The sequence below is a fragment of the Triturus cristatus genome, chromosome 6, assembly GCF_964204655.1.
Source record: "Triturus cristatus chromosome 6, aTriCri1.1, whole genome shotgun sequence".
NCBI classification, from domain to species: Eukaryota; Metazoa; Chordata; class Amphibia; order Caudata; family Salamandridae; genus Triturus; species Triturus cristatus.
In genome coordinates this window covers 1,345,801,023-1,345,825,815 of record NC_140589.1, presented here as the reverse complement: position 1 = coordinate 1,345,825,815, position 24,793 = coordinate 1,345,801,023, and the positions used below count along the sequence as shown (strand labels likewise).

Genomic DNA, 24,793 nt, shown 5'->3' with positions numbered 1-24,793 from the left:
AAGGAGTAACATGCTTTGATGCACAGAACGACCCACCGCGAGATGGTCCGTTTGTGCACAGCCCGACCTTTTTTGGCGCCCACGTAGCCAACAAAGCTGGTCATCCACCCGGAACTGCTGTGTACGCTTCAGATAGAATGCGAGTGCACGTTTTGGGTCCAGACGGTGGAGCCTCTCCTCCTCCCTTGAAGGATGCGGAGGCAGAAAGAAGGGGGGCAAAGTGATGGTCTGCCCGATGTGGAAGGGCGTGACAACCTTTGGCAAGAAAGAAGGACGGGTCCTTAAAACCACCTTGTCTGGATGAACAGAAAGGAAAGGAGGCTTGGAAGAAAGAGTCTGGAGCTCACTCACTCTTCTGGCAGAGGTGATAGCTACCAGGAAAGCAGTCTTGACAGTGAGAAGACACAAATGGTTATGAAGGGGCTCAAAGGGAGCACACATCAGATATGTCAAGACAAGGTTTAAGTCCCATTGAGGCATTATGAACGGCACGGGAGGAAACATGTGCGTAATGCCTTTTAGGAAACTGTTACAACCAGGGGACTTAAAAAGAGAAGGCTGATCTGGAAGCCTCAAAAAGGCGGAGATGGCCGAAAGATAACCTTTGATAGTGCCCAGAGCAGAGCCCTGCTGGGCCAAAGAAAGAAGGAACAGAAGGACTTCGGAAAGAGGGGCAGAAAGGGGATCCACAGTCTTAGCTGTGCACCATGCCACAAACTTGTTCCACCTGCAGGCGTATACCGTTTTAGTGGAGGGACGCCTGGCTGCCAGATCACAGACTTTGGGAGGAAGATCAAAAGCTGTCAACTGTCGTCGCTCAATATCCACGCATGGAGGTGGAGGCTGGACAGGTACGGGTGGAGGACCGTCCCCTGCTGCTGCGACAGAAGATCCTCCCGATGAAGCAGTCGGATCGGGGGAAATCGATCGCCATGCTGAGTAGCTCGAGAGACCAGTATCTTTGTGCCCAATCCAGAACCAAAAGGATGACTTGGGGCCCTGTCGCGCCGAATCTTCAGCACTCTGGGCAGAAGTGGTATAGGCGGAAAGACGAACAGACCGCAACTCCACTCGTGACGAAAAGCGTCGCCGAGCGAGTGCCGCCTTGGAAATTCCAACGTGCAAAAACTGATGACATTGCACGTTCTCTTCGGTGGCGAAAAGATCTAACCAAGGCTCTCCCCACTGCTGAAAGATCTTGCGCCACGTTCGAGTTCAGACGCCACTCGTGATACATCAAGCACTGGCGGCTGAGTTTGTCCACCCTGGCGTTCAGAGAACCTGCCAGGTGTTGAACCACCTAGGTCATGCCTTGATGTTCCAGCCATGTCCAGGAGGCGCAGAGCCTCCTGACATAGGGTCCTGGACCCCACCTGCCCTATTTGTTGCAATACCACATGGCGGTGGTGTTGTCCGTGAAGACCTGCACCACACTTCCCGGAACAGAGGGAAGGAATGCTTTCAGTGCAAGTCAGATCGCCCGAAGCCCTGGACTCCGCCTGAGACATCCGATTTCTGCTTCTCACAAATGGCCGCCTCATCCCAGGAGCGACGCACCCGTCACCACTGTGTGCTCCGGTTGGGGGAAGGGAGAGGGATCTGCCACTGACCCAATCGGGATTCGTGAGCCACCACTGCAATTGCCATGCAGTGCCCTCTGAGATCTGGACATGATCGGACAGGTTGCCCTGATGCTGCGCCCACTGGAACTTTAGATCCCACTGCAGAGCCCGAATATGCCATCTGACATGTTGCACTAGCAGGATGCAAAAGGCCATCAGGTCCAGGAGCCAGAGGGTCATCCTGACTGAAACCCGGGACATAGGCTGAAAGATCGGAATCCTAGCCTGAATAGCCCGGACTTGCTGCTTGGGAGGATAAACCCAAAACCGCGTCGAATCCAGGACCGCTCTGATGAAGGGGAGCTTCTGAGAAGGACTCCGGTGCGACTTCGGCACATTGATTGAGAACCCCAGCAAATGCAGGAGATCGGCCGCAGTCTGAAGGTGGTTGACTGCCTGGGGTGAGCCCGCCTTCAGCAACCAGTCGTCGCGGTAAGGGAAGACTGACACCCCCGACCTGCGCAGATGAGCTGAGACCACCGCCATCACCTGCGTGAACCCCCGAGGGGCGCTGGTAAGGCCGAAGGGGAGCACGGCAGACTGAAAATGCTCCTGGCCTACCGTGAACCGCAGGTAACGCCGGTGGGCCGGCAGGACGGGGATGTGAAAATATGCGTCCTGCAAGTCCAACGCTACCTTCCAGTCTCCAGGTTTGAGGGCAGCCAGGACCTGAGCCAGGGTCAGCATTTTGAATTTCCCCTTCCGGAGGAAGCGACTGACGTTCGAGGTCCAAGACGGGGCGCAGGCCCCCTTTGTCCTTGGGGACCAGAAAGTAGTGGTAACAACCACCACTCCCTACTTCCGGCCCAGGAACGCACTCGATGGCCCCCTTGGCCAAGAGGGCCGTGAATTCCTGCAGGAGAAGTTCCAGGTGATCCACCGACATGCAGTGGCATGGCTGGAGGGGAGGACTGAAAGGGGAGAGTAACCTCTGCGGATGATCTGCCACACCCACTTGTCTGATGGGATATCGCGCCAGTGGGGGAGGTGGTGGCAGATCCTGCAACCCACCGGCATGGTGTGCTCCACAAAGCTCGGATTAGGACGGTTTGGAGGTAGAAGCAGCAGGGGGGTAGGGGAGTTGGACTGACCCCCATGCTAATTACCAGACCCGCCGCTCAGGAAGCCGCGTCCACGGCAGCGCTGAGGCCACAACCAGGCATGGCGACGCAGCGCCACAGTCTTAGAAATCGCCCTGCCCAATGAGTCAGCTGTGTCCAAACCACACCGAACGGCGAACTTAAACGCATCCTTACCCTCAGCAACTGCTTGGGAAAGCACAGCATGAACCTCCTCAGGATACTGAGGCAACACTTGAGCAACCGTATCCCACACCGCGTGGGAATAGCGCCCCAATAAGCAGGCGGTGTTCACCGACCGCAGCCCCAAGCTGGCCGAAGGGAACAACCGCTTACCGTACTGTTCCAGCTTCTTAAGAGTCCTTATCCGGCGGAGCCATGGGAAAGCCACTCTGGGACACTGAAGCTTGGATGACAAGACTCACAGGCGTGGGATGAGTGGTCAGAAACTCTGGGTCACCAGGCGCCGGGCGGTGACGCCCGACGACATTCTTATCCACAGGGGCTCCTGTGGCCGGCCTCGACTAAGTGCCCAACAAGACGTCGTTGAATGGAAGCAGGGGCTCCGATGAAGTAGACGCCGTCTGTAGCACCTCAGTGAGAAGATTAGTTTTGAGGGCCACCGTAGGAAGATAGAGGTTGAGGACCTCAGCAGCCCGACGAAGCACCATTGTGTAGGAAGCGCCCTCCTCCATAGTAGGTGGGGGAAAGGCAAACACCGATAGACAGACGATACACCAGGTCAGACGATACATCGAGGTCGCCGGCGTCCTCCAAGTCGTCCACCCAATCCTGCTCAGAGTCACACTGACGGGAAAGCGGGTCCTCGGACCCCTCCCAGTCATCCTCCCTCTGTTGCAGGAGGAACAGACCGCGGCAGCAGAGCCGGAGAAGGAACATACGGCGTCGGAAACGGCACCATGATTGGTGCCGGCCGGGCCGAGCCTGCGTCGCCTCCCAATGCGGATCTGAGGCAGGAACAAAATGGTCCTGAATCGGAGCAAGGGCGGAACAAACTGCACCCACTGCTGCGCCAGAAGCTCAGCGGAGGGCGACGCTGGGGCTGGGGCCGGAGCCGGCAGCGCTGGACCTCGTGGCGCCGGGGCCGGAGCCAACGGCGCAGGATCCTGTGGTGCCGAAGCTGGATCCGCCAGCAGTACAGACAGCCCAACAGGATCTGGACTCGGAACCGCGGGGCCCGAAGACGCGCCGGCAGGAGCCCGAGGCCTAAAAAGGCGGTCCATGGTGGCAAGAAACTCTTGCACCTGTTCGGGAGTCACCGACAGACCTTGGTAAGGTGGGTAGGCCGTGGGGCTCCCAGGGTACAAAGGAGCCGCAGGGTAAGCACCCCTGTCCCCCTCGTCTGCATCCGAGGACCGGCAGGGGGACGTCAGAGAGCAAACACGCTTCTTCGACTTCTATGTGGTCGCTTACTGGTGTAGTCAAAAAGTGACTACGGTATGTGCTCTAACCGGATCTGGCGCGGAAAAAGAAAGAACTGACAGCGCGCATGGGTGGCGCCTAAGTAGTCTCCGTGACGTCATCTATGTGCTTATGACGCCAGCGGCGGACACGGAGCTGCAGTATGCCACCTACTGACGTGCAGGGGTGCTGCTAGCAAAACTTTCCGGATCTAGTCTGACGCCTGGGGATATTCTAAGGTAAGGAATCCATCACTAACGTGTCTCTTTCAGATATGAAACACAATACTTTAGGAGAACGAAATTGCATCTTTAACAAATTCTGAACTCATCAACCCTGATTCGCAAATACATAGGCAGGCTTTGAAACCTAGGCACAAGGCCACTGACTGACAGGTCACAGGTAGGGTGGCACATAGCGGGCAGACCAACGCATGAACAGAAAAATCAATCCCACAGATAGGTGCAACGACAATGGTCCAAGGAGATTGGCCCCAATAAAGCACACATGGCCAGAGGGGTAGGCATGCTCCCAAAATATCATAAAGTCAGATGCCACACGAGTTAGGAACATATACCCAATCTAGCCTCGGAAATCACACACTCCCCATGCTAGACATCTGGACACGTTATGCACTGGCCACTGTGTGTCCATGCAAGGTCAAGACCCACCTGTACTGTACTCATTTGACAATATATGACTTTAAAGGCAGCAACTTACATTCCTTACCATACATGGACCACCGGAAATTCTTTATTACCTATGATGAACTGTATAAAAGAGACCGCAGACTGATAGTAAATTGAGAGTCCTCAGGCCCTGCGCCTCTAACTGTTCTCCTGGCAGATCGGTTTAATTAAACAAACTGATCCTGTTTTGCCAAACACATCTGGCCTCTTCTTTTTTCCATGGTATTTCATGAACCACCAACCAAACTAAAACCTACAAACAATGATATTACCAGGACACTTCTAAGATTCAAACAAAAGTGGGTTTATAGACTGCACACAGATTGAGGGTTTCAATGATGCAATACCATGGTAACAGATTTATTCAAAGACAAAGATTGAGACTCAAGAAGACAGTCAAAAAACGGATCGTCGGAACATTAATCTTATTGGGTTGAATGTACAACCAACACCCAAGACAACCATGACAAATTAGATCCAGGGGCTTCGACGAAACATTAACGGTCACATGTACCTGAATGAATAGATTAAAAATAAATTGTCATAAGGATGATGACAAAATATTAGAAGACATTTAAATCTAGCAACACGAGGGCTTTTTCAATTTTCCGCAATATGAAAAATCCTCTAGATCTGCAGGCCATAATGATTTATTAATGATCACAGATCCCCTCATGGACTAGATCAAGCATTTTCACCTGAAGGAATATGACATGGTACCATCAGTAATTACTACACATACACAAATATTTGTTCTGAGGGCCCACGAAATTAAGAACAACCCCCTACTGTTCTATTTCTTTTTTTTTTTTTTTTTTTTTTATTTTTTTTAAAACAAAGTTGCCCAATCCATCTCCCTGCATCAACAACTGATTTGTAGTGCGCAGTAGGCACTAATTCAGGCTTCTCAGATTATTTAACATCAATATGCAAGAACAATCTTTTCCGTTATAACCTAATTACTGAACAGAGGCAGCACATTACTAATCCCACGTGAAACAAGCATTGGCATAGCCAATAGGTCACGCTTTTGGGACTTTATAAGAAATTAGTTATGCAGCACAATAACCTTGGTGCAACATCAACCGTTGCATGGCTAAACACGTATAAGGTCCCAAAGGCGAGACCTATTGGCCATGCGAGACCTATTGGCCATGCCAATGCTTGTTGGTTTTGCGAGAGTGACTAGAGAGGCACTCTTGTCGTGGGGTGCAGCATTTAATAGTGTTCGTGCGAACAAGTGTGAGATGGACGAGACGCAGTTTTTACATTGAGTTGGCTCTCTTTTACTTTTAAAGCAACAAGGCTATATATACTATGCTGGGCCCACCCGGAAGTAAACCAACCACTGGGGGCTTTTAGGCTACCGGGGTTATAGGTTATCTAGGTTAGAGCAGGTGGGGTATACTGGGATGTGGGGATCAAGACACAGACAGCTGCATCGCGTCAACCAGGCTGGAGGGGGAAGAGGGGTGCTGTGCTCTCACCTCAAAGGGATGGATGATCACAGAAGGTGGAATAATGCGCTTGTGAAAATGCGCAGGAACACTTGTAAAATGGTGTCTGAAATAAGATGGTCACCTGGAAGGGAGGACTGTGCTTAGCAAGGCCTGTACTGTGCCCATTGCTGTGCCAGCACATCTAAGTGAGGAAAGAGTTGGAGTAATCCAGGTTGGCAGTCTGCGCAGAAACTACACCATTAGTAAAGGCCCAGACATTGCCTACTGCAGGGTCAAATAAGCCTCAGTTTTTGTGCAGGGCTTTGCACCCCAAGCCCTTCTGAAGCTCTCAAAGGTGGAAACATGTCAGTGTGGTAAACCATACAATGGTTGTGGCCTGACTGCCACCCTGCACATGCTGGTGAGACGTGAAACATTTGGAGGGTTGCTGCCTGCACAATACTGAGAAGGCATTCCCTTTCTATTCTCACACTCTGTGCGTCTAGTTACATCGAGAGGCAGTCTTCTGCCCTTCTAGCATTTCCTTTCAGCTTCTACTTTCACTAATGGGAAACATCGGTTACAAAATTTATTTTTTTTAAAAGGAACTTGCCCAGCTAGTACAGCAGCATGAGGTCTGGCGTGACATCTTTGCACGTGATAAAATGCTTCCGGCTGATCCAACTGGATCGCCCTGACTGTCGCCAATATAAACACAGTAGCTATGCTGTGTACAAATGACAACTTAACTCCTCGTAAGGCCACGAGCTTCGCCCCGTGGTATCTCTGGACATTTGTGCATATTCTTCTATTTGCGACAAGTGTCATCTCTTCATGGTTGTACCTTTTTATGACCTATACCATTTCCTTGTCATTGGAGGACGTTGCACTGCGGACTAGGCTCTCGCCTCAGACTTGGTCAGTAATGATTGCCGAAACTAAATTGCTAAAATTTAAAAATTGTGTCTGCAGAGGGCAAAAGCCTCAGTATCCGCTGAAAAAACAACAGGCGATCAGTCAAAAAGCGACGATAGAAAAACGCAATGACCCAGTCTGTGCTGGTCGCTTTACAAACTAAAAAATACTGTTTGACTCCTGGATTCATAAGTCGCACCTCCGAGCCGAGCCGGTTCTATTTTTAAGTTCAGTAGAATGCCTACCTGTCCTCTTGATCAGTGTACAGAGATGAGTCGGGTGTTTTAGGGTGATACTAGGAACGGATATAGTAGTTTTTGATTTTTATTTGAAGGTTCAGTGTTTTGAAAATGCTGAGACGCTCGGAGGTCAATGGACGCATTTTTTGTTGGGGGGGTGGGGGGATCAAACTGTATAAAACTAATACAAGTACTGTGACTAAAAATAAATAAAAACAAGCATTGGCCGCGCGGCTGTGAAAGTGACGCGGATGTGAACGTGATCGCAATACACTTAATGACACGTGACGGAGGAAAGCCAGATGGCAACTACACGCGTGTAGCCGCAAGCTTGAGGCCAGCAAAAGCCTGTGGTAGCACTTCCAAAACCCACTTACTAAATGTCTCGCAGAGCAGCGCATACGCTGGCTCAGGTGAGACCTAAAAAAATTATGTGGTATGCCTCACATAGTACAGCTCCCCCTTAGTACCATGAAAAAGGCACAGCACACCTAAGGGAATAGTGGGGACCACACTTCCCAGCCTCCCTGTGAGCACTGCAGAAGCGGTAGGCGTTGTAAGAATAGGGTCTATCGGGAACTACGATTCCCATTTAGTCCCTGGGTATAGCATCGCAGAGGGAGAGGACGTAGAACGCCTCAAGGATGCTAACAGGTCCTATGGCCTGTGGTTTTAAACAGCTGTCGCCGGATGCGATGCACAGCAAAAAAACATAAAAAATAAAAAAAGGAGCACTGGCGGCAGCTGCAAGTCTCCTGCAGGACATGTAGCTTGATGAAGCAAGGCTGGCGGTCCCAAGCCTAATAATGGGATGCCTGCGATTATCTAAAATGAAGCATTGATGCATCTCCAACTCCCCTTTTGGAAAGTATGATGCATGCAAGTTTATATGTGTGATAAAGATGCGGGCAGTACTCTCCTTTAGTTGTTGCCACAACATTACACAATAAGGCTGCACTTTGGTCCTTGTTCTACGAAGTTCCCAGAGACAGCGAGGTATGTCTTACAATAGGTCTAGAGGAAACCATGCTAGAGCGAGTTACACTGAACCTCACATAACATGCGTACTAAGGAACTATTTAACATATCGATATCGTCACGTAAGCACTGACAAGCAAAACTTACAAGAAATTTAGACCAAGAAAGGAGCCGCCTATAAAGTTGGAACAGAAAATACGAGGTAGAAACTATACAAGACATAATAACCTTATATTAAGACAATTTAATCAGAAATTCAGAATTGTTGGCCAGAACAAGAATAGAGGCAAACTTGGACATTTGACACGACCTGGACCAAACAAGAGATTAATTTTAATCTGTCCCATACAGCTTATAACTTTGAAGGTCCGTGTGACCGATACCTCTTTCCTCACACAAGTGTGTGACTACAGGAGAGGTTCCTCCCCGGTGTGACTGAATGGTTTCACACCTGAAAACTTAAACGTAAGTGACTGCACAGATTGTGCAGGATTCAGTTTGTTCTACATGTACGTTTGAGTGTGTTGTGATATCACGCGTGTAATGCAATTGATGCATGCAGCTGCGTTACTGGATACAATTTTGATAGGCCCAACATCAAAGTAGATATGTATAAAGAATTATTTTTTAAATTACTCAAAAAAAAAAAAAATAGAGCTAATTGAGTTGTACTATATACCATGTTTTTAGGTCTCGCAACCGCGCTGCACGCGTAGGCCAGATCTATTATTGCCGACTTGCTTTGCGATGCGGGACAGGATAGGTGCACGCGCCCAGAAGACAGGACATGTGGACACGTACGGCTGAAGTTAATATAAAACAGACGTGCGAGGACAGGAGATGTTCACGTGCGTAAGGCTCGGCTTGCTCGCTCCCTCTCTCCCTGTTTGCGTACACGCAGGACAGGAGATCTGCACACGCGCTTGCACAACACCGACAGCTTATTTAAAATGTGCCTCGGCGTGCTCCTGTTGCCACCTCCCTCGGGCCAAGCCTAGTTATTCAGTGTGCACGCTCGCACAATGCCCACAGCTTTTTCTTTTTAGGATCCATTTCACAGGGGAGCAAATACACAGAAGGAGGAAAGTGAAGGTAATACCTGTTTATCGTAAAGACCGATTTGTATACTTCAAACAATTATATTAATGTAAAATGTAAGGTTGTGTCCTACCTTCTCGAATTTAAACCGGTGACTGCAGGCTGCACACGTATTGCTGCTTCCGGTAAATTAACCTAAAGAGCTGTAGTTGTTTCTTCCATGCTTCAAAGCCAGGTCTGCTGAGATGCATGTGCCTGGTTTTCTGTTATTAGAGGCAAATATTTTTTTTCCCGAAGCAGACGGCGCATGCTGGGTCACCGATACTGCAGCTCGGCATGTTCGTGTTCAAACTAAGCTGCCCGAGTCTGTAGTTATGGTGAAGTTTGTTAACAGCATTACTACGGTCTACACGTCTAGTCAGAGCACTGACTTATGGTACAGAACTCCAGGCACTTTTTCTTAAAAGGAATATGTGGGTGTCAGGAAAAAAAAGCCCATGTCAATTAAGTTTCCTTCACCATAATGAACATTTAAGCAAAGATGTCACTGCCTGCACGTTGGTGAATGCGAGGATTGATCACAAGCCACAGCGCACACCAATTCCATTTAACAATACAATGGTATTTCTTAACAAATGTTAGCCAACTACTACAGAACTGGGTTTCATGTACTTGGCACATCCGTTGGCACTTTCATTAGTGTTAATCTATATGCCACAGTGTTTCAACATATGTGAAATGTCACTCATTTGGCAATATCAAGCGGGACCAACGTCCATCTCTGCTGCAGAGGGTTCACATATGCCACAGCTGCATCCTCCCAACAAAGATACCTTCAACTTTGACCCTGGTTTCTAATTATCACATGACTAGATGTCACGATAAGTCTGACCTTTTACTCACTCATGCGTAATTCGGCCAGGAGCAAAGATCACTTGTCCATCCAAAAACACATTTTTATTTACTGCCACCTTAACGTAGATTTCCTCTCCTGTTTTAGGTCTCGCCTGACCCAGCGCATGCGCTGGCCTGGCGAGACTTATTGAGAGGGCTCCAAAAAGTGCTACCAGGCCAGCCTAGAACTACAGTGCGCGGGCGCCGCGCTTTACCACGATTACTTTCACATTCGCGGCCGCACAGCCGCTTTGCATAGCCAATAGGTCTCGGTTTTGGGACCTTATAAGTATTTAGTTATGCAACTGTTGCATAGCTAAACACTTATAAGGTCCCAAAGGCGAGACCTATTGGCTGTACCAATTCTTGTCTAATGCTACCCTCAAGAAAGGAATGCCGCACTGAACCAAAAAAACTGCCTACCACGGATATTCCAATAATTCACTGAAGTGCAGATTCACCCGAATGAAAAGCTGAAATATGTGCAGTTCCAAACTTATTACTGCCTGAAAGTGGAAGCAACACGAAGGGCGCAGTTGCGAGGGGGGGGGGGGGGGGGGCAGAGGAGTAAGTGGGTGGGGGCTTTATGGAGAAAAGCAAATGGGCGAGAGAATGAGAGCAGCTTGGAGTCGGGTGGGAGGGACAAATAGGCAAATAAGCAACATGGAGCTTGGATTGAGGGAAGCAACCTGGAGTGGGGGTGAAAGGTATACAGAGGCAAACGCATAACAGTGGGTGAAGCTCATGGGGAAGAGAGCAACACAGAGTGGGAAGGAGAAGCACACTAGGGAACAGCTAAAAAAACAAATGCGCTCAAGGAGTGCTTAAGACAAAAGAAAAGCATTTGCAATGCAATAGGTCTCGCATTTACGCTGGTTTAAGCAATTGGCATTGTAAATGACAATGCCTTTTATTTATACTTTGAAAACCAAAACATTAATAAAGGGCATTGTCATTTACAATGTCAATAGCTCAAACTGCATAAATGCGAGACCTATTGCATTGCAAATGCTGGTTATCTTTAGGTGAAGACAGTGGATGGACAGTTAAGATTTATTCCCATCAGCATGCACTTAAATGGTGCATGAATGTCTGACTAATTGGGTACCTTGACGAAGGGTCTAGACCCTCTGTTGAGTGATCTGACTGAGGTCGAAACATGTTGGCAATGACATGTTAAAATAATGCTCAAGACATAGGCTACCGGTAGCATCCTTACATATATTTTTTAACCCAGCAGAGTGTACCCTAAAATAAAAGGAAATCCTTGGGTTTACACTAGGGTTGTTATAGTAACATCTGGATCCCACTTATGACCAGAACACCAATATTCTGATATCCCTCCATAATGAGGTTGAGACCACCATGTTAGTATCATACCAGCTGGATTTTCCACAACAATGGCAGACAAGCACAAGGATCATCTTTTACAGCACCCACAGGTGGAGGCCAATGGAGACCTGCAGTCGCCGGTCCAGATACACTCATGTAAAAAAACACTGCAGGCATCCTTTATTCATGTTTCAGACATGATTTAGACCAAAGACCAGAACCTCTACTGAAGTGATTACACCTTCCACAAAGAGCCACAGGTAGGCAGTCCCCTCCATTCTCCCACCACCACATACCCCAGATCCGAAAACACACTGCGTCCACGGATAGCCAGGCTAGAAAGTGTAGTAGCCACTATTGTTGCAGAGCTATACTTTGACTGTTGCCATATCCCAAAATAAAATGCTCTGTCAATTAAAAAGGTACAGTAAAAGGAGCAACACTGAATCTGAACTCAACCCCCACTTAGAACTATAGACACCTTAGTCTCAGAGTTGACAGACAAGTGGACCTGAACCCTAACCACAAGAAAATACACACAAGTGGGCCAATTTTAGATCTTTAGAGGCTAGCACTAAGGAGCAATTAAACATTTGTGATCAAATCTCTACACCAGATGGGAATATCACTTTCATTGCAACACTTATACATTTGCCATAAGCTAGCTTCATGTAACAAACGAAAACGGATATAACTTACCTGTGAACCTTCTCCATGGTAAAGGCAATTCACAACATTATCCAAAAGATTGATGTCCAACTTTTGGCTAAAGTCCAGCAGCTGACGCGCTGCATGGTCCGCTAACATGGTCATGATTGCTGGCATAGATTACTGCAAGACAAATAAGTTACAAAACTTTAAGTCTACATTTCAATTGAACAAAACAGTTGCATGGATAACAATTTTAACAGATTTGTTTCAATTCAGATAGGCAATTGTTATTCTACAACTCAATTTCTCTTAAGTGGCACATGCATACGAAGGTTCAATCAAGTGTTCTTAGGAGCATATCACATTTTCCACTGAGTTTCTACTTTGAAAGACCGCACAAGTTTGCAGTCCTTTGTTGGACAAAAATTGGAGGTCTATTGTCCAATCATGTATGTGTATAAAGAATGTTACTCTAGATTATTATAGGGGCGAGAGACTGCAGCAGGCTAGTCACGGACATCTGAGACCCCATCAAATAAAGAGAAGCATTCAGTTAATTTATAGTAGCAATGGCAATGTACTTAGTAAGGGAGACACTGAATATGCCTTTACTAAATAGCTAGTCTCCGTAATAAAAACTAATCTACAATAAATTAGCAGCTACTTCCTGCTGAGGGCTACCCATTATTTGTGATCTCCAATGCACTATACCAGTATAAAACAGTGGTTTCCAGAGTACATGCTGGTTGCCATTCCTTAATGCAGAAGTCCTGAATAGCTTATTGTAAGTTAAGAGAAATGCACGGGATGAAAGGTGCATACAGGTACTGGTTAATAAGAACTTGTTTGAAGACTGAACAGACAGATTAAAATGCAAAGCATAGGAGAAATGAAAACACAAATAAAGAATACCAAATTCATACATAGTAATAAATGTTGGAGAATGGATAAAAGCACTTAAAACATGAAATGGTAAAGCCAAATATACTGCTTTGACATGCTGGTGCAATAGGAAACTTAACTAAAAACCATAGCCACAAAAGAAAAATAAGGCATGCCTCAACCGAAAACTGAATTTCACCCGCTTGCAATAAAATTGGCTGTCGTTAGGCTGTCAGTTCACATAGAAGAAACTGCATTCTGGGCAAGAAGTTTCGCACTTACCCAGTCAAAACACAAATGCACAGACATTAATCCGTGGCACTCATAGCTCCGAGCACCTTTAAAAAAAAATCTCAGCCCATTGCAGTTTTTTTCTGACAAAAAATGCCTTAAGATGCCTCGGAGGCAGTGACTGGAGTCTCCAGTTCTCGTCCTTCCATGCCTCCACTTCTGGCTATGTCTTGCTCTACGGCCTATGAATGTTCGAAAAGAGTCAGTGATGACAGTGTGACTGACAGCTAGCAGTGAACAGGAAGGTCCAGTACACCCGCCACGACTTTGTCTTCTGTGCAGCCATCTGCAGCTGCCCAGCTAATGGTTTTTATTCCCGCTGATAACACTATAAAAGATTGTTCTTCAAGTTTACCTCGGGTAGGTGAGCACCGTGCAGGGCTAGGCGCAGCCCAAGTATTTCAGTTAAGTGAATTTTGTGATGAAGCCGCTACAGTTGCCAGCAAAGAGGTGGTGCTTAGCCCTTCCAAGTCCAAGTCCGTTTTAAATCCTTTAAAGAATAACATCGTGAAACAAAAGCCTAAAACAGTTGTACCCTTGGGAGGATGCTACTATTAAGGCTGGTACACCACTGCGTTATGTGGTGTCCCCAAAAAAACGACTTTACTGATAATGAAGGACTATGTTTAAGTATGTTGTTTGTGGACCCGGATCAGTGCTCCTCTTTGGGCACAGCTAAGATAAGAGATATTTCCCACATTTAAAAAGGGTAATTTAAATAGGAGTCAAACAAAGGCAGCAAAAAAGCTAGGAAGGTAAATGGACCAGCATCACAGTTAGGTGTGGGGCAGGAAAAGGAGTTGGCAATTGCTAGTACATCGATCACATTGCATCACATCGAGCAAGAGTCATGTGGTATGCGAAGCAGGGTTGGGAAGGATGGCACGGTGGAATATTCTGCAAGGAGTCAGAAGGGTGAGACTAAGACAAGGAAAATTAAAAACTAAGAATCCTAAACAGAACACAAAAAAAGTTAGATTTCCCCAAGGATTAGGATATGAAGAGTCCAAGGGTGGGTTGATGCAATGCCCCCTTGAAGACAGTGCCTTGACTGCGCCCCTTACGCAGAATATTCCGTACATTTAATCCTGTTAGGGGAGATATGATAACTGGAGCATCGCTTTGATTCCACTCTGCTGTCCCTCCAACCTCAGGGGGCTTTGATTCCCACAGAGAACGTCCCCCTTGAGCCTCCAGAAGTGATAGGGGTATTGGGAAGGGGGGGGGGGGGGGGGTCTCTTCCCTTGCCAGAGACAGGTTCCAGTGATGTTAGTAATCTGGTTGGGTGGTCGAGGGGAAAGTTCCCACTCAGGAGGATCTAATAAGGAGTACCAGTTGTCTTACCCACCAAGTACTAGAACCGATTTTAATAAATTACTTTGATTCAGTAACGTATTATCTGGTAGAGATAGTCTAGCCGTAGATACCTTGACTTGTGAATTCTCCCCAGGAGTCACTGGATCGGAAATATTTTCAGCAGTACCTATGCACACCAGAGAATGGCGCTGTACGATCATACGGCACTGTGATGACAGACAAGCTGTGAGCTTAATGGGGCCATACAAGTCCCATCAGGCATGCGTACATCTGTTTGTTCTGTGAAACCTTCGCAGCAGAACTATAGAAACGATCTGTGGATACCGTGCCAAAAAAGACCAACATTTCTTTAAAAGCACGAAGAGCAAATGGAAATAAAGGTTATGACAATTCCCAGACCAAGAGGAATGACGAAGCAACCATAAATAAAATGTATAACAATACCAAGTCAAGATAAAGGAGACCGATCCAATGGTCCGTTGAATCACACAATCACGTGACAATTGTTAGTGGTATACAAAACCAGTACTGAAAAGATTAATAATCCTTGCACTACAGATCATTCGCAGAGCCAGGAGGATTGGCCGGGAGTTAAGGAATCTGAGACTAGACAGTCTCTACCATATAATACGGTATCTAACGTAACTAATCCTACAAGTTCCCTAAGAGACCCAGCCGGTCGAAATTACCCATTGACCAGACATACGTAGGAATTAGATTAAAAACAGTATGAGCTCCTTATAAAAACTTTGGCAAGGATCACAGGCAATGTAAATAAAAGAAAACCCTACAGGCATGGAAAATCATGCCCCAAAGGGCAGATTTATTACTGTCCTACTGTTTTCTTCTGACTGTTATTAAAGGGTGAAATGAACCTATGGACTAGAAGGCCAAAGGCAATTAACACCCTGTAAATTACAGATCCCTACACCAGTATGAAGTATTCAAAAGAACCTGTCCTAAGAAAAAGAAAAGGGACAATCGAATTTAAACCCCAAAGGTAAGTGAGCCCTTATTTATTTATGGAGTTTTATATAGCGCGAACAAGATCTCGAAGGATATCCGACCGCTTTACAAAGGAAGTAAGGACATAAATCCAATAGACAAGAATACACAACTGGAATAATCGCATACATCCCAGACAAATAATCGCATAATTCCCAGACAAACGAACCAAGGAAAGTAGTACAATAAACTGGTATGTAGCAGGCTACAAAAGGGGGTACACACAGCGGAAAAGAAGAGCATAGATCCAATAGACATCAAGTAGGAATACACAACAGGAATACTCGCATGTTTACCAGACAAGCGAATCAAGGAGAGTGATAAGATAAACAGGAATATAACGGGCTACGAAGGTGGACACAATGCGGTAAAGAAGAGCAGCATCACATGAGGGGACAATGGTTGTAGCAAGTGATCCTAGCCCATGTTAAGGTAAAGACCGGTTCTCTTTTTGCTAAGGATGGGTGGTTTCAGGAGGAGAGTGATAGCGCTTCTTGAGGCTCAACCACCGCAGCACAATTCAAGTTTTTGCGCTAGGTACCAGAGTTTTGAAATGCAGGGCTTTGTGCGCCAGAACGGCAATCTTTAACTGATTGAGCTTCGTAGGGCAACCATTTAAGAGATTTTAGGATTGGGGATATGTGCTCATTTCATTTGGTACCTGTGACCAGTCTGGCCGCAGAGTTCAGTGATGCCCTTAGGGGAGCCAGAGTGTATTTGGGAAGGCCACAGAACGTAGCGCTGCAGTAGTTCAGCCTTGGCAGGGCCAGTGCTTATACGACCTGCTTAATCCTTTTGTGGAAAGAAGGTCTTGATATTTGAGGGTCCTCATCAAGTGATTAGCTCCCTTACACACATTGCTGATATGATTTTATATATTCAGGTGTTTGTCCAGGGTAATTCCAAGAGATTTGGTTGAGTCTATGATGAGGGGTGCAATTTAAGGCAGTGAGGTGATTCAGCCAATTGTCTACCTTTGGGGATGTGGTTCGGGGAGAGATGAAAAAGAAATTAGTTTGAGGTGTTGAGCAGTAGATGGTTCTCCTTTAACCAAATTTTGTGAAGTATTTAGGGTAGTGTTGAGTGAGATGATGTTGTCCGGGGATGAGATTTTCAAATAAAGTAGTGTGTTGTCCGCATACATATGGAAGAGTATGTTAGTGGAATTCAGAGAATTAGCTTGTGGTTCCAAGAAAAGGTTGAAGAGGATACGAGATAGGGCAGACCCTTGGGGGACACCCATGAGTCCTGGAGAGTGCGCAGTTAGCCTTGATTCTTTGTGATCTGTGGTGAAGGAAGGAGGAAAACCATTGTAACACCCGACCCGAGAAACCCATCCTGTTCTTCAGAATGTATAGAAAGTTGCCGTGATTAACCGCGTCGAAAGCGTCAGAAAGGTCAAGGAGGATTAGGAGGCAGGAATCATTTTGGTCAAGCATTTTTAAGAGGTCGTCATTAACGTGGGTGAGAGCCGATTCAGTACTGTGCCCCTTCCGAGAACCAGATTGATGCTGGTCTAGGAGTTGGATCTCTGTGAGCACAGAGTTGGGGAACTAAACGGGCCAGGGTCAAGCAAATGCCATGTAACCCGTATTCTCTACATCAGTAAAAAAAATATCTGAAGGAAACATAACCTAATAACCACAGAAAGGAATGGCTTCCAGAACCATTTCCATTAAAACCAAGATGAATAACTAATTCACTGCAAGGTCAGAGCTACCAATCCAAGTATCAAGGTAGATGAACATCATCCTTGAAACAGGAAAATGTTTTAGCAGAAATGACCACCTGAAGGTTCACAATGTATAGTGACCGGAAAAAATGGAAAGATGGCAATTAACAGACCTGTCAGTCATAGAAATTGAGCAATTATGTCCAGATCTATATCACCGCGTTCCAAGCATTGCATATAGACCCTAATCCAAACGTAAAGAGGTGCAAATCACCGCTCACAATTGTTTAAGGAATGAATGTACTTTTTTTTTACATATAGCAGAATCATAACTCAGCATGTGTAAAACCATATGCAACACCCTTAAATATACTCTGTATACACAAACGGATAAGTGGAACTGAAAAAACAGTCCTCCAGAACACCATACAATATACTATCAAGAGAGATAATGCACTCTCAACAAAACACCTTGAGTAACTTGGCACCAAGATAATGTTGCCTACCAAAAGTATCCTAACAGGCTGGTATTGTGTAATAAAAATCTTCATGAAATGACACCTTGCCATTAGCAAGCGCTCACAACACTAGGCCTAGATGGTCAAGATGAATAAAATAAGCAAAGTAGTTGAAAATTACCCAAAAAGAGTACCCAGTTGGAATAATTGTCCATTAGACATACGAGCCAAAATCTAATCCACCGAATCAGGCGTGGCTCAAGTTCCTAACAAGCTGTCAAACAAGGCTTCACTGTATGGAAGAACAGGCTCTTCCCCAGACTGACTTTGGTAAGGAAAATAAATCGGAGGGTCTGTGGACTACAAAACAGCCACCACTCTTCAACATATGCAAAGGAAGAACTTGTCTCAGTAACAAGACTAGAAGAGAAAAGAAACCCCCAAGGCTGGAGAGGACTCCAGCCCACTAGCCTCCCCAAAAGAGATATCCAACTCTCCTACCCTGGAGATGGAATAATCTCAGATATCCTAAAAATGTCCAGCCCCCTTGTATCACTCATTACAAAGGTGACCCTCTGAAGTCTCACCCTGAGAAGAAAGTGAAAATGCCACATTTCCCCCAGTTTGCTCCACCAACCCCTCACCCCAAGCCAGTAGACGTTGAGAATGCAACGATTCGACGTCGATAGGAGGAGAGAGACTTCGATCAGCGGCGCAGGCGGCAATGTCGAAGTCAGCTTATCGATAAGAGATGCCGAAGGTGAAGTTCCCGAAGGGCTGTGCACTGCTCCGTAGCGGAGTTGGCCGACACCAACCAGCGCTGACCTAAAGACTAAAATGGCCCAACCAACACAGAGGACGAACACACCGGCGTGGCTCCGTTAACCACGTTGGGGGCTCTTGGGCACTCCAGTGAATGTTGGAGGACCAAAGAGAAGATGTAGAAGAGTTTAAATACTCCCTCATCTGGGACACTGATTCCCCGGCTCCCAGAAAGATTGGGAGACGTGAGGTGGAGTCGCAAGCATCCTCCTCGACCAGCGAGCGGGAGAAGCCGTGAGAGACTGAGTCTCCATGCAGTGCAGTCGAGAGTGGCGCGACTTCAAACGCCTGCACTTATCTTTTGACGATTCTGAAGTACTACGTCCTAGAGACCGGCAACCTGACCTCCACATGAGAAGACGAAATGCAAGGTCTCAGAGGCCCGACAGACAAGCCACCAGCAACTTCATACAGCGTTCCTTGAGCACCTTTGGCTACAGTCTCGGCAGAAGCCGCAATCCTCAGTCATGGAGTTCTCCTAAACACCACATACAAACAGAACGCAGGTCTGTAACTTACATTTGTCAAGTATAGGACCCACAAGGCTTAAAGGCAGACGACACTGAAGAAAGGCACTATTCCCTCAACAAAAAAACTGTCGAAATAGGCCAGGACAAAACTGCTTAAGGAACTGCTTCTCCAGAACTGCGTTGCAGTGTTGAAAAGAGAAAACAGACGGCTGCGCCCTGGAGGGGGACTTCTATTACTCCATTGACGTCACAACTGGAGTCAACGTCATAACACGAGTCATACGGCCGTAAGGCTATGGCACACTGAGGTACTGCTGACACCCGATGAGAATTCACTAGTTAAGGAATCTGCAGCTAGAGGTCTATCAGATCATGAAATTACTCAGGCCTCCAAAAATCTACTCGCCCACTCGCAATTACGAGTAAAAATGTTTCAGATCTAGCTATTTTAGCACCTACTAGTCCCATCAGGCAAGTAAACTCAGGCTGGAAAGGAAAAGGTGTTCTGTTCATGCAGAAAGTGAATGAGCAATAAAGAGGTCATTAAATCTTGTTTTTATCTCAACAACAATTGCTGCTTGGAAAAGGAGGTTTATTTTTCTCTCTTTCTAGAGTTAAAGGTTTTTGTCAAGTGAGCTGTCTGAAGGACGTCAGATAACAGGAATTACAAAAGCAAATTTTTTTGTAACTAAGAAGTGTGATGCTAACAGAGTTAAATAAGAGGAAAACAATCCAGAACACTTTATTTGGTGACATGCAAATGACATTTCCAGAAACTTTCTATACATTGTTTGTACTTTATAGTTTTATCAGTAAAGCTGTGTTTCAGTGGGACGGTTTGTGGCCATTTCAATGTAAAATCTGCTGATTTCAAATGACTGTGTGCTACCATTTTTTGCTTTAGTTATGTATTTATTGAAAGTGATAGTTTTGAAACCTGATTTTAGAAACCTTCCTACCTTGATAAAAAATGTTGTTGATGAACTAAGAGGCAAGTCAGAGGTCATGTGTATATTATAAGTGGCTAGATGTGTTATAAATGGAAAGAAAGTTTAGTCTAGTAAATTAAACAAAAGTCTTTTGTACAGCAGATAAGCTGAACTCGCACATTTGAAGGTGCTCTCATATGTGATGATGAAAACCATTACGGCTCAATAAACTAAATTATTTTCACCCGATCACATAATTTTGAACCAGTTTGTGGGTCAAGAGCATCACAAATACGTTGAGTAGATTTAAATCAATAGACCTATAGCTCTAGTAAAATGTTTATGATTGAGGCCTGTTACTGTAGCCTCCACCTCGTACCCCTGTCCTCCGCTCAACCATAGAGCACGCGCCTTTGCCTGATGTTCAGGATCTCTATGGATGCTTCCAATAGGCCCTATACAAAGGAATTGTGTGGAACAGAGCACTGTCATCTGTCCTGGATGTTATCCTGTTATTAGATCATGTCTCCCCTGGTAAACAGAGGCTCTAGCCTACATTTATTTATGGAGATTGGCGCCATAAAGTTGTTGAAAAGTTGCAACATAACAAAAGTGACTTTATTAGTCTGGTTCGTCCCCTTATTCTAGTCACCTTTCGTTCCCTGATGATCATAAATGTGGTTGTTCTGAATTGCTGGAATTTTCTAAAGCTAGGGATTGAGGTTCTCCCTGTTGAAGATTTGGACCCTCCCATTCAACAATCGCGTGGTCCTAAAGTATTACAGTCACTGGTGAGGGATGCAGTGGTGCCTGGCTCCTATATTACACACCGGAAACAAAGACAGTTCACTAGGGCATGGTGGGGGGGAGGGGGGGGGGGGTAGTAATCAATGGGGTGGAAGGGGGCCTTAATCCATCCTCGGGCCTCTGACTTGAAGGGTGACCTCAGTGGAGTTGGGTGGCGGGTGCTTTGAATCACACCAATGACTCTTTGAGGTAGCCTGGGTAGGTTATTTCTGTAATGGAATATGTCCGGATTGGGCCATGGTGAGGAAAAATTGCATTTGAAGAAGAAAAAAAAAAAATCTGTTAATCGTGTGTTTACAAGAAACCTGGTCATGTACACAGTTTGACTCAAGTGGCGAGTTTGAATTTTCCTGTAATGCAAGGCATTCAGTAAGGGGTCATTCCAGTGTAGGGGTGGCAAACCTGCTGAAGACTACAGTTAACTCTAATCATGTAGTTTATATACACATCCCTCAAATTTGTGTCTATGCTTTAAGTTTGTGTTTCGGGTCACTAAGTCTCCTTGATTATATGGTAGTCTCCTTTCACATGTTTGGGTTTTTGAGAATCTCACTGGTTGTCCCACAGGTACATTGCTTACTTGATACATTTGTGGCCTTGAGTCTGCAGGAGTTAGATTCTGGGAACCTTCAATTGGGTAGGATTGGCTTCGAAAAAAAGTAGAAAGGTCAATCTTTTTGGAAAGTTAAAAATACGGCTGCCATAAGTACTAAGATCAAGGGAGACCCATTTATGGTGACCCTCTTCTCTTTTTTGAGTCCCATATGGAAGAGTTCTGTAAATTGAGCACTAGACCTTCATGGTCCTCGGTTGTGGAAAAGCATAAATCTCCACTCACGGTAATATCAGACAATTAATGTCCTAACAACAAAACAGCATTTACTGTTTTCCTTGGCTCAAAAGCATGAAATGGACCACCCCAAACGGTTAAGAACCAGTCACAAACTGCATGAAAGTATGAGGGAATGTGAGTAAGTGAAGAGAGGCCACAAGCGCTAAAAACTCTATAAGTACTGGTGTTTGATAGCCGAATATTGCAATTCTAGGGTGAAGGCACAGGCAATCCCCCCATTCCAGAAAATGCTAGCTTGATATTCCAGTGACTCTCCATATGGATAGGGTGAACAGATTTTCCGAATGAAAAACCGGGACGGGTATAGAACTAAATGTCCTATTCGGTCTCAGAGAGATAGATATATACATACAGACACACACACACACTTTATAATAGAGTTCTTTCTTTTTAAAAAAAATGTATTTCACATTACCTCCTGTTCGGCGAAGAGCTCCAGGGTCCAGCTGCTGGTGTACCTGGCCATGCCCTATGGCCTCTGCAGCCCTGATTCACACCTCATTCAATCCTGCTCTGCTGCTTAAATGAGGCGAAGCAGCACAGCAGGAGATTTATAGAAGTGAACTTCTGTCCTCGTTTCTATGAAGGCCGGTCGAAGTGTGTCCCTGCATAACACTGATTAACGTGCAGGTTCACCAGACCCTTCCTTAAAAGCCGGGACATTTCTTTAAATGACCCAAGCACTACCTAAAAAAACTGGACATTTCTTAAATCTGGAGGCAATTGTTGCGACACTCCTTCAAAAACTGGAACCGTCCGGGGAAATCCGAGACGTCTGGTCAGCCTACTTATGGATTTTTTTAAAACACATTTTTATTGCCTTTTATACGACATGTAACATACCCCTTTAGGGTGTCAATGTACAGTAGACTGGACAAAAAGACATATCTGAATCAGTGTATTCGTCATTACCCTCGCTTGACCCCATTCGTATATGGTAACTAGAATGACCACATTGCTGTCTCCTTGCAGTACACCATGTATGTAAGATAAACCCCCCACCCCAACATTAAGGCAACAAACCAAAACTTCCCCCGCCCCCACACTGCTGTCTCCCCATGACTATTGTTCAGCTCGGTCAGTAAGCTCTCTGGCACGCGAGGCGCGAGTAGTGGTGCTGTGCCGGGACCTTCCGTTGCGACCCCCTTCCTCTCCAGTGTGTGTCGATGCTGTGGAACGCTCCCATTCTCCTGCCTCTACTGAGTTATTCTGCCCTAGTCTGGAAGCCTCTCTGGGGTGGATGCCTCTGAGTCCCTGCCAATTCTTGTTAAGTCCGCCATCAGCCCCTCCCATGCCTGGGCTCGTTCCAGCTTGCCTACTCCCTGCCCTGGCAACCTGCCCATTTCACCAGCTCACGTTTCGATCTGAGGACATTGGGGCCCCCCGGTGTCTTCCAGCTGCTGGTTATTTCTCGTTTCGCCAGAACAAATGCCAGGTCCTGGAACCTAGCTGTGGTTTTGGTTTTAGCAGAGTGTGGAAATAAGTGGAGCAGTATGTGGGCAGGCGTGCAGGTGACCACCCTCTCCGTCACCCTCGCTGTCACTTGTGTCACTTCCTGCCAGTAATGAGTTAAGGAGGCACAGCTCCACATTATATGTATAAAAGTCGCCCCCTGCTCGACGCCTCGGGCATCTAGCATCCGCGCCATCAAAAAAGCGGTTGATACGTTCTGGGGTTAAATAGGCTTGGTGAAGAATATAGAAGCTGATCAGGCTAAACCGGGGATTCCTAGATACTTTGGCAGTTCATTTTAAAACATTGTACCAGTCCTTGTCTAGTGGCCTGCCAATGTCGTCCCACCCCCATTTGTGTATTAGTCTGTCCAGCAGTTGTGTGGAGTCCCGTCCTATGGCTCTATAGAGGTAAGCCACAGCCTTGATGGTTCCACCCGCAAAGCTCATATTCGCATGTGTAGTGTTGCGGCGGTTCAGTCGTCCCCGCACCCCAATGTCCTCTTATCGCTCCCGTGACCGCCCCATATAATAAAAAATGCCCCTGTGGTATGTCCCAGTCAGCACTGAAGTCCTCAAAAGAGAGGAGCTCCCCGTCCCAGAAAAGATCCCCAACCTTCGTCACTCCTGCGTCAACCCAATCATCCAGGCCCCGCCACTGTCCTCCGTGGGGGAAGGGCTTCCAACAGAGACAGCGCCATCTCTGGAGAATATGGGCACTTATTTTTGGTTTTCTGTAGGCATCTGCCCCAGCAACGGTGTATCATTTTGTGTTAGTTACTGCTGATTTGTTGAGGCCTGATCGTCCTTAGAAGAGTTCAGAACACAGCGGTCCTCTCCGGAGCGAATGGGGGCACTTCCCTGTCCGGTTCCCTGCTTCCCGCCACCCATTGTGTGAACCTCTGCAGTTGTCCTGCTAAGTAGTAGGCCTCCATGTCAGGCACTGTCATGCCGCCCCCCAGTCTGGGCCGCTTTAACATTAAGGGCTACCCGTCTGCGTCCTGCCCCCCATATAAAAGCGGACAAGCAGGAGTCCAGCTCTCAGAACCAGGCCGCTGATATCCAAATCGGTAGTGTTACAAAGAAATAGAGCAGCCGAGGGAAAGCCACCATTTTAAGTAGTGAGAGGCGACCCATCACCGAGAAGGGGAGTCTCCCCCAGAAAGTCATAGTGTCTTTAAGCGAGCGGAGCGCCCTCCCTATATTGCCCTCCTTCACGTCCTCTACAGTGTGAAATATGTGGACCCCCAGATAACAGAAGCAGCAGGGCTCCCATCTCCGGTTCCCCAAGTTCAGAGGGGGCCTCACGTCCCTCACCAAGGGGCACCCTACGTATGGATGACTTGTTTGTAGTATGGTGGGAGTTTATAAAGAATGCCAGAATCTCTGGCGCTTTGGGGTCTGACGAGGTTCCCATTTGAGTCATTAAAAATGAGGCTGTAACTTGGGAATCTTTCCTTGCCCAGATTTATTTATGGTTATCCTTCTGGGAAAATCCCCCAATCATGGAAGGGTAGTATAATTGTACAGCTGAATAA

At 46.6% G+C, this 24,793-nt stretch overlaps 1 protein-coding gene across 1 annotated transcript in view; it reads right to left on the bottom strand.

The window, feature by feature from the left end:
* Positions 1 to 24,793, bottom strand: part of XPO1 (exportin 1) — a 908,600-nt gene that overhangs the window by 837,178 nt on the left and 46,629 nt on the right. The window contains exon 2 of the mRNA XM_085612347.1: positions 12,347 to 12,478. Within this exon, the coding sequence (XP_085468473.1) occupies positions 12,347 to 12,472 (126 nt within the window). The 5' untranslated portion in view covers positions 12,473 to 12,478. The remainder of the gene's footprint in view (positions 1 to 12,346; positions 12,479 to 24,793) is intronic.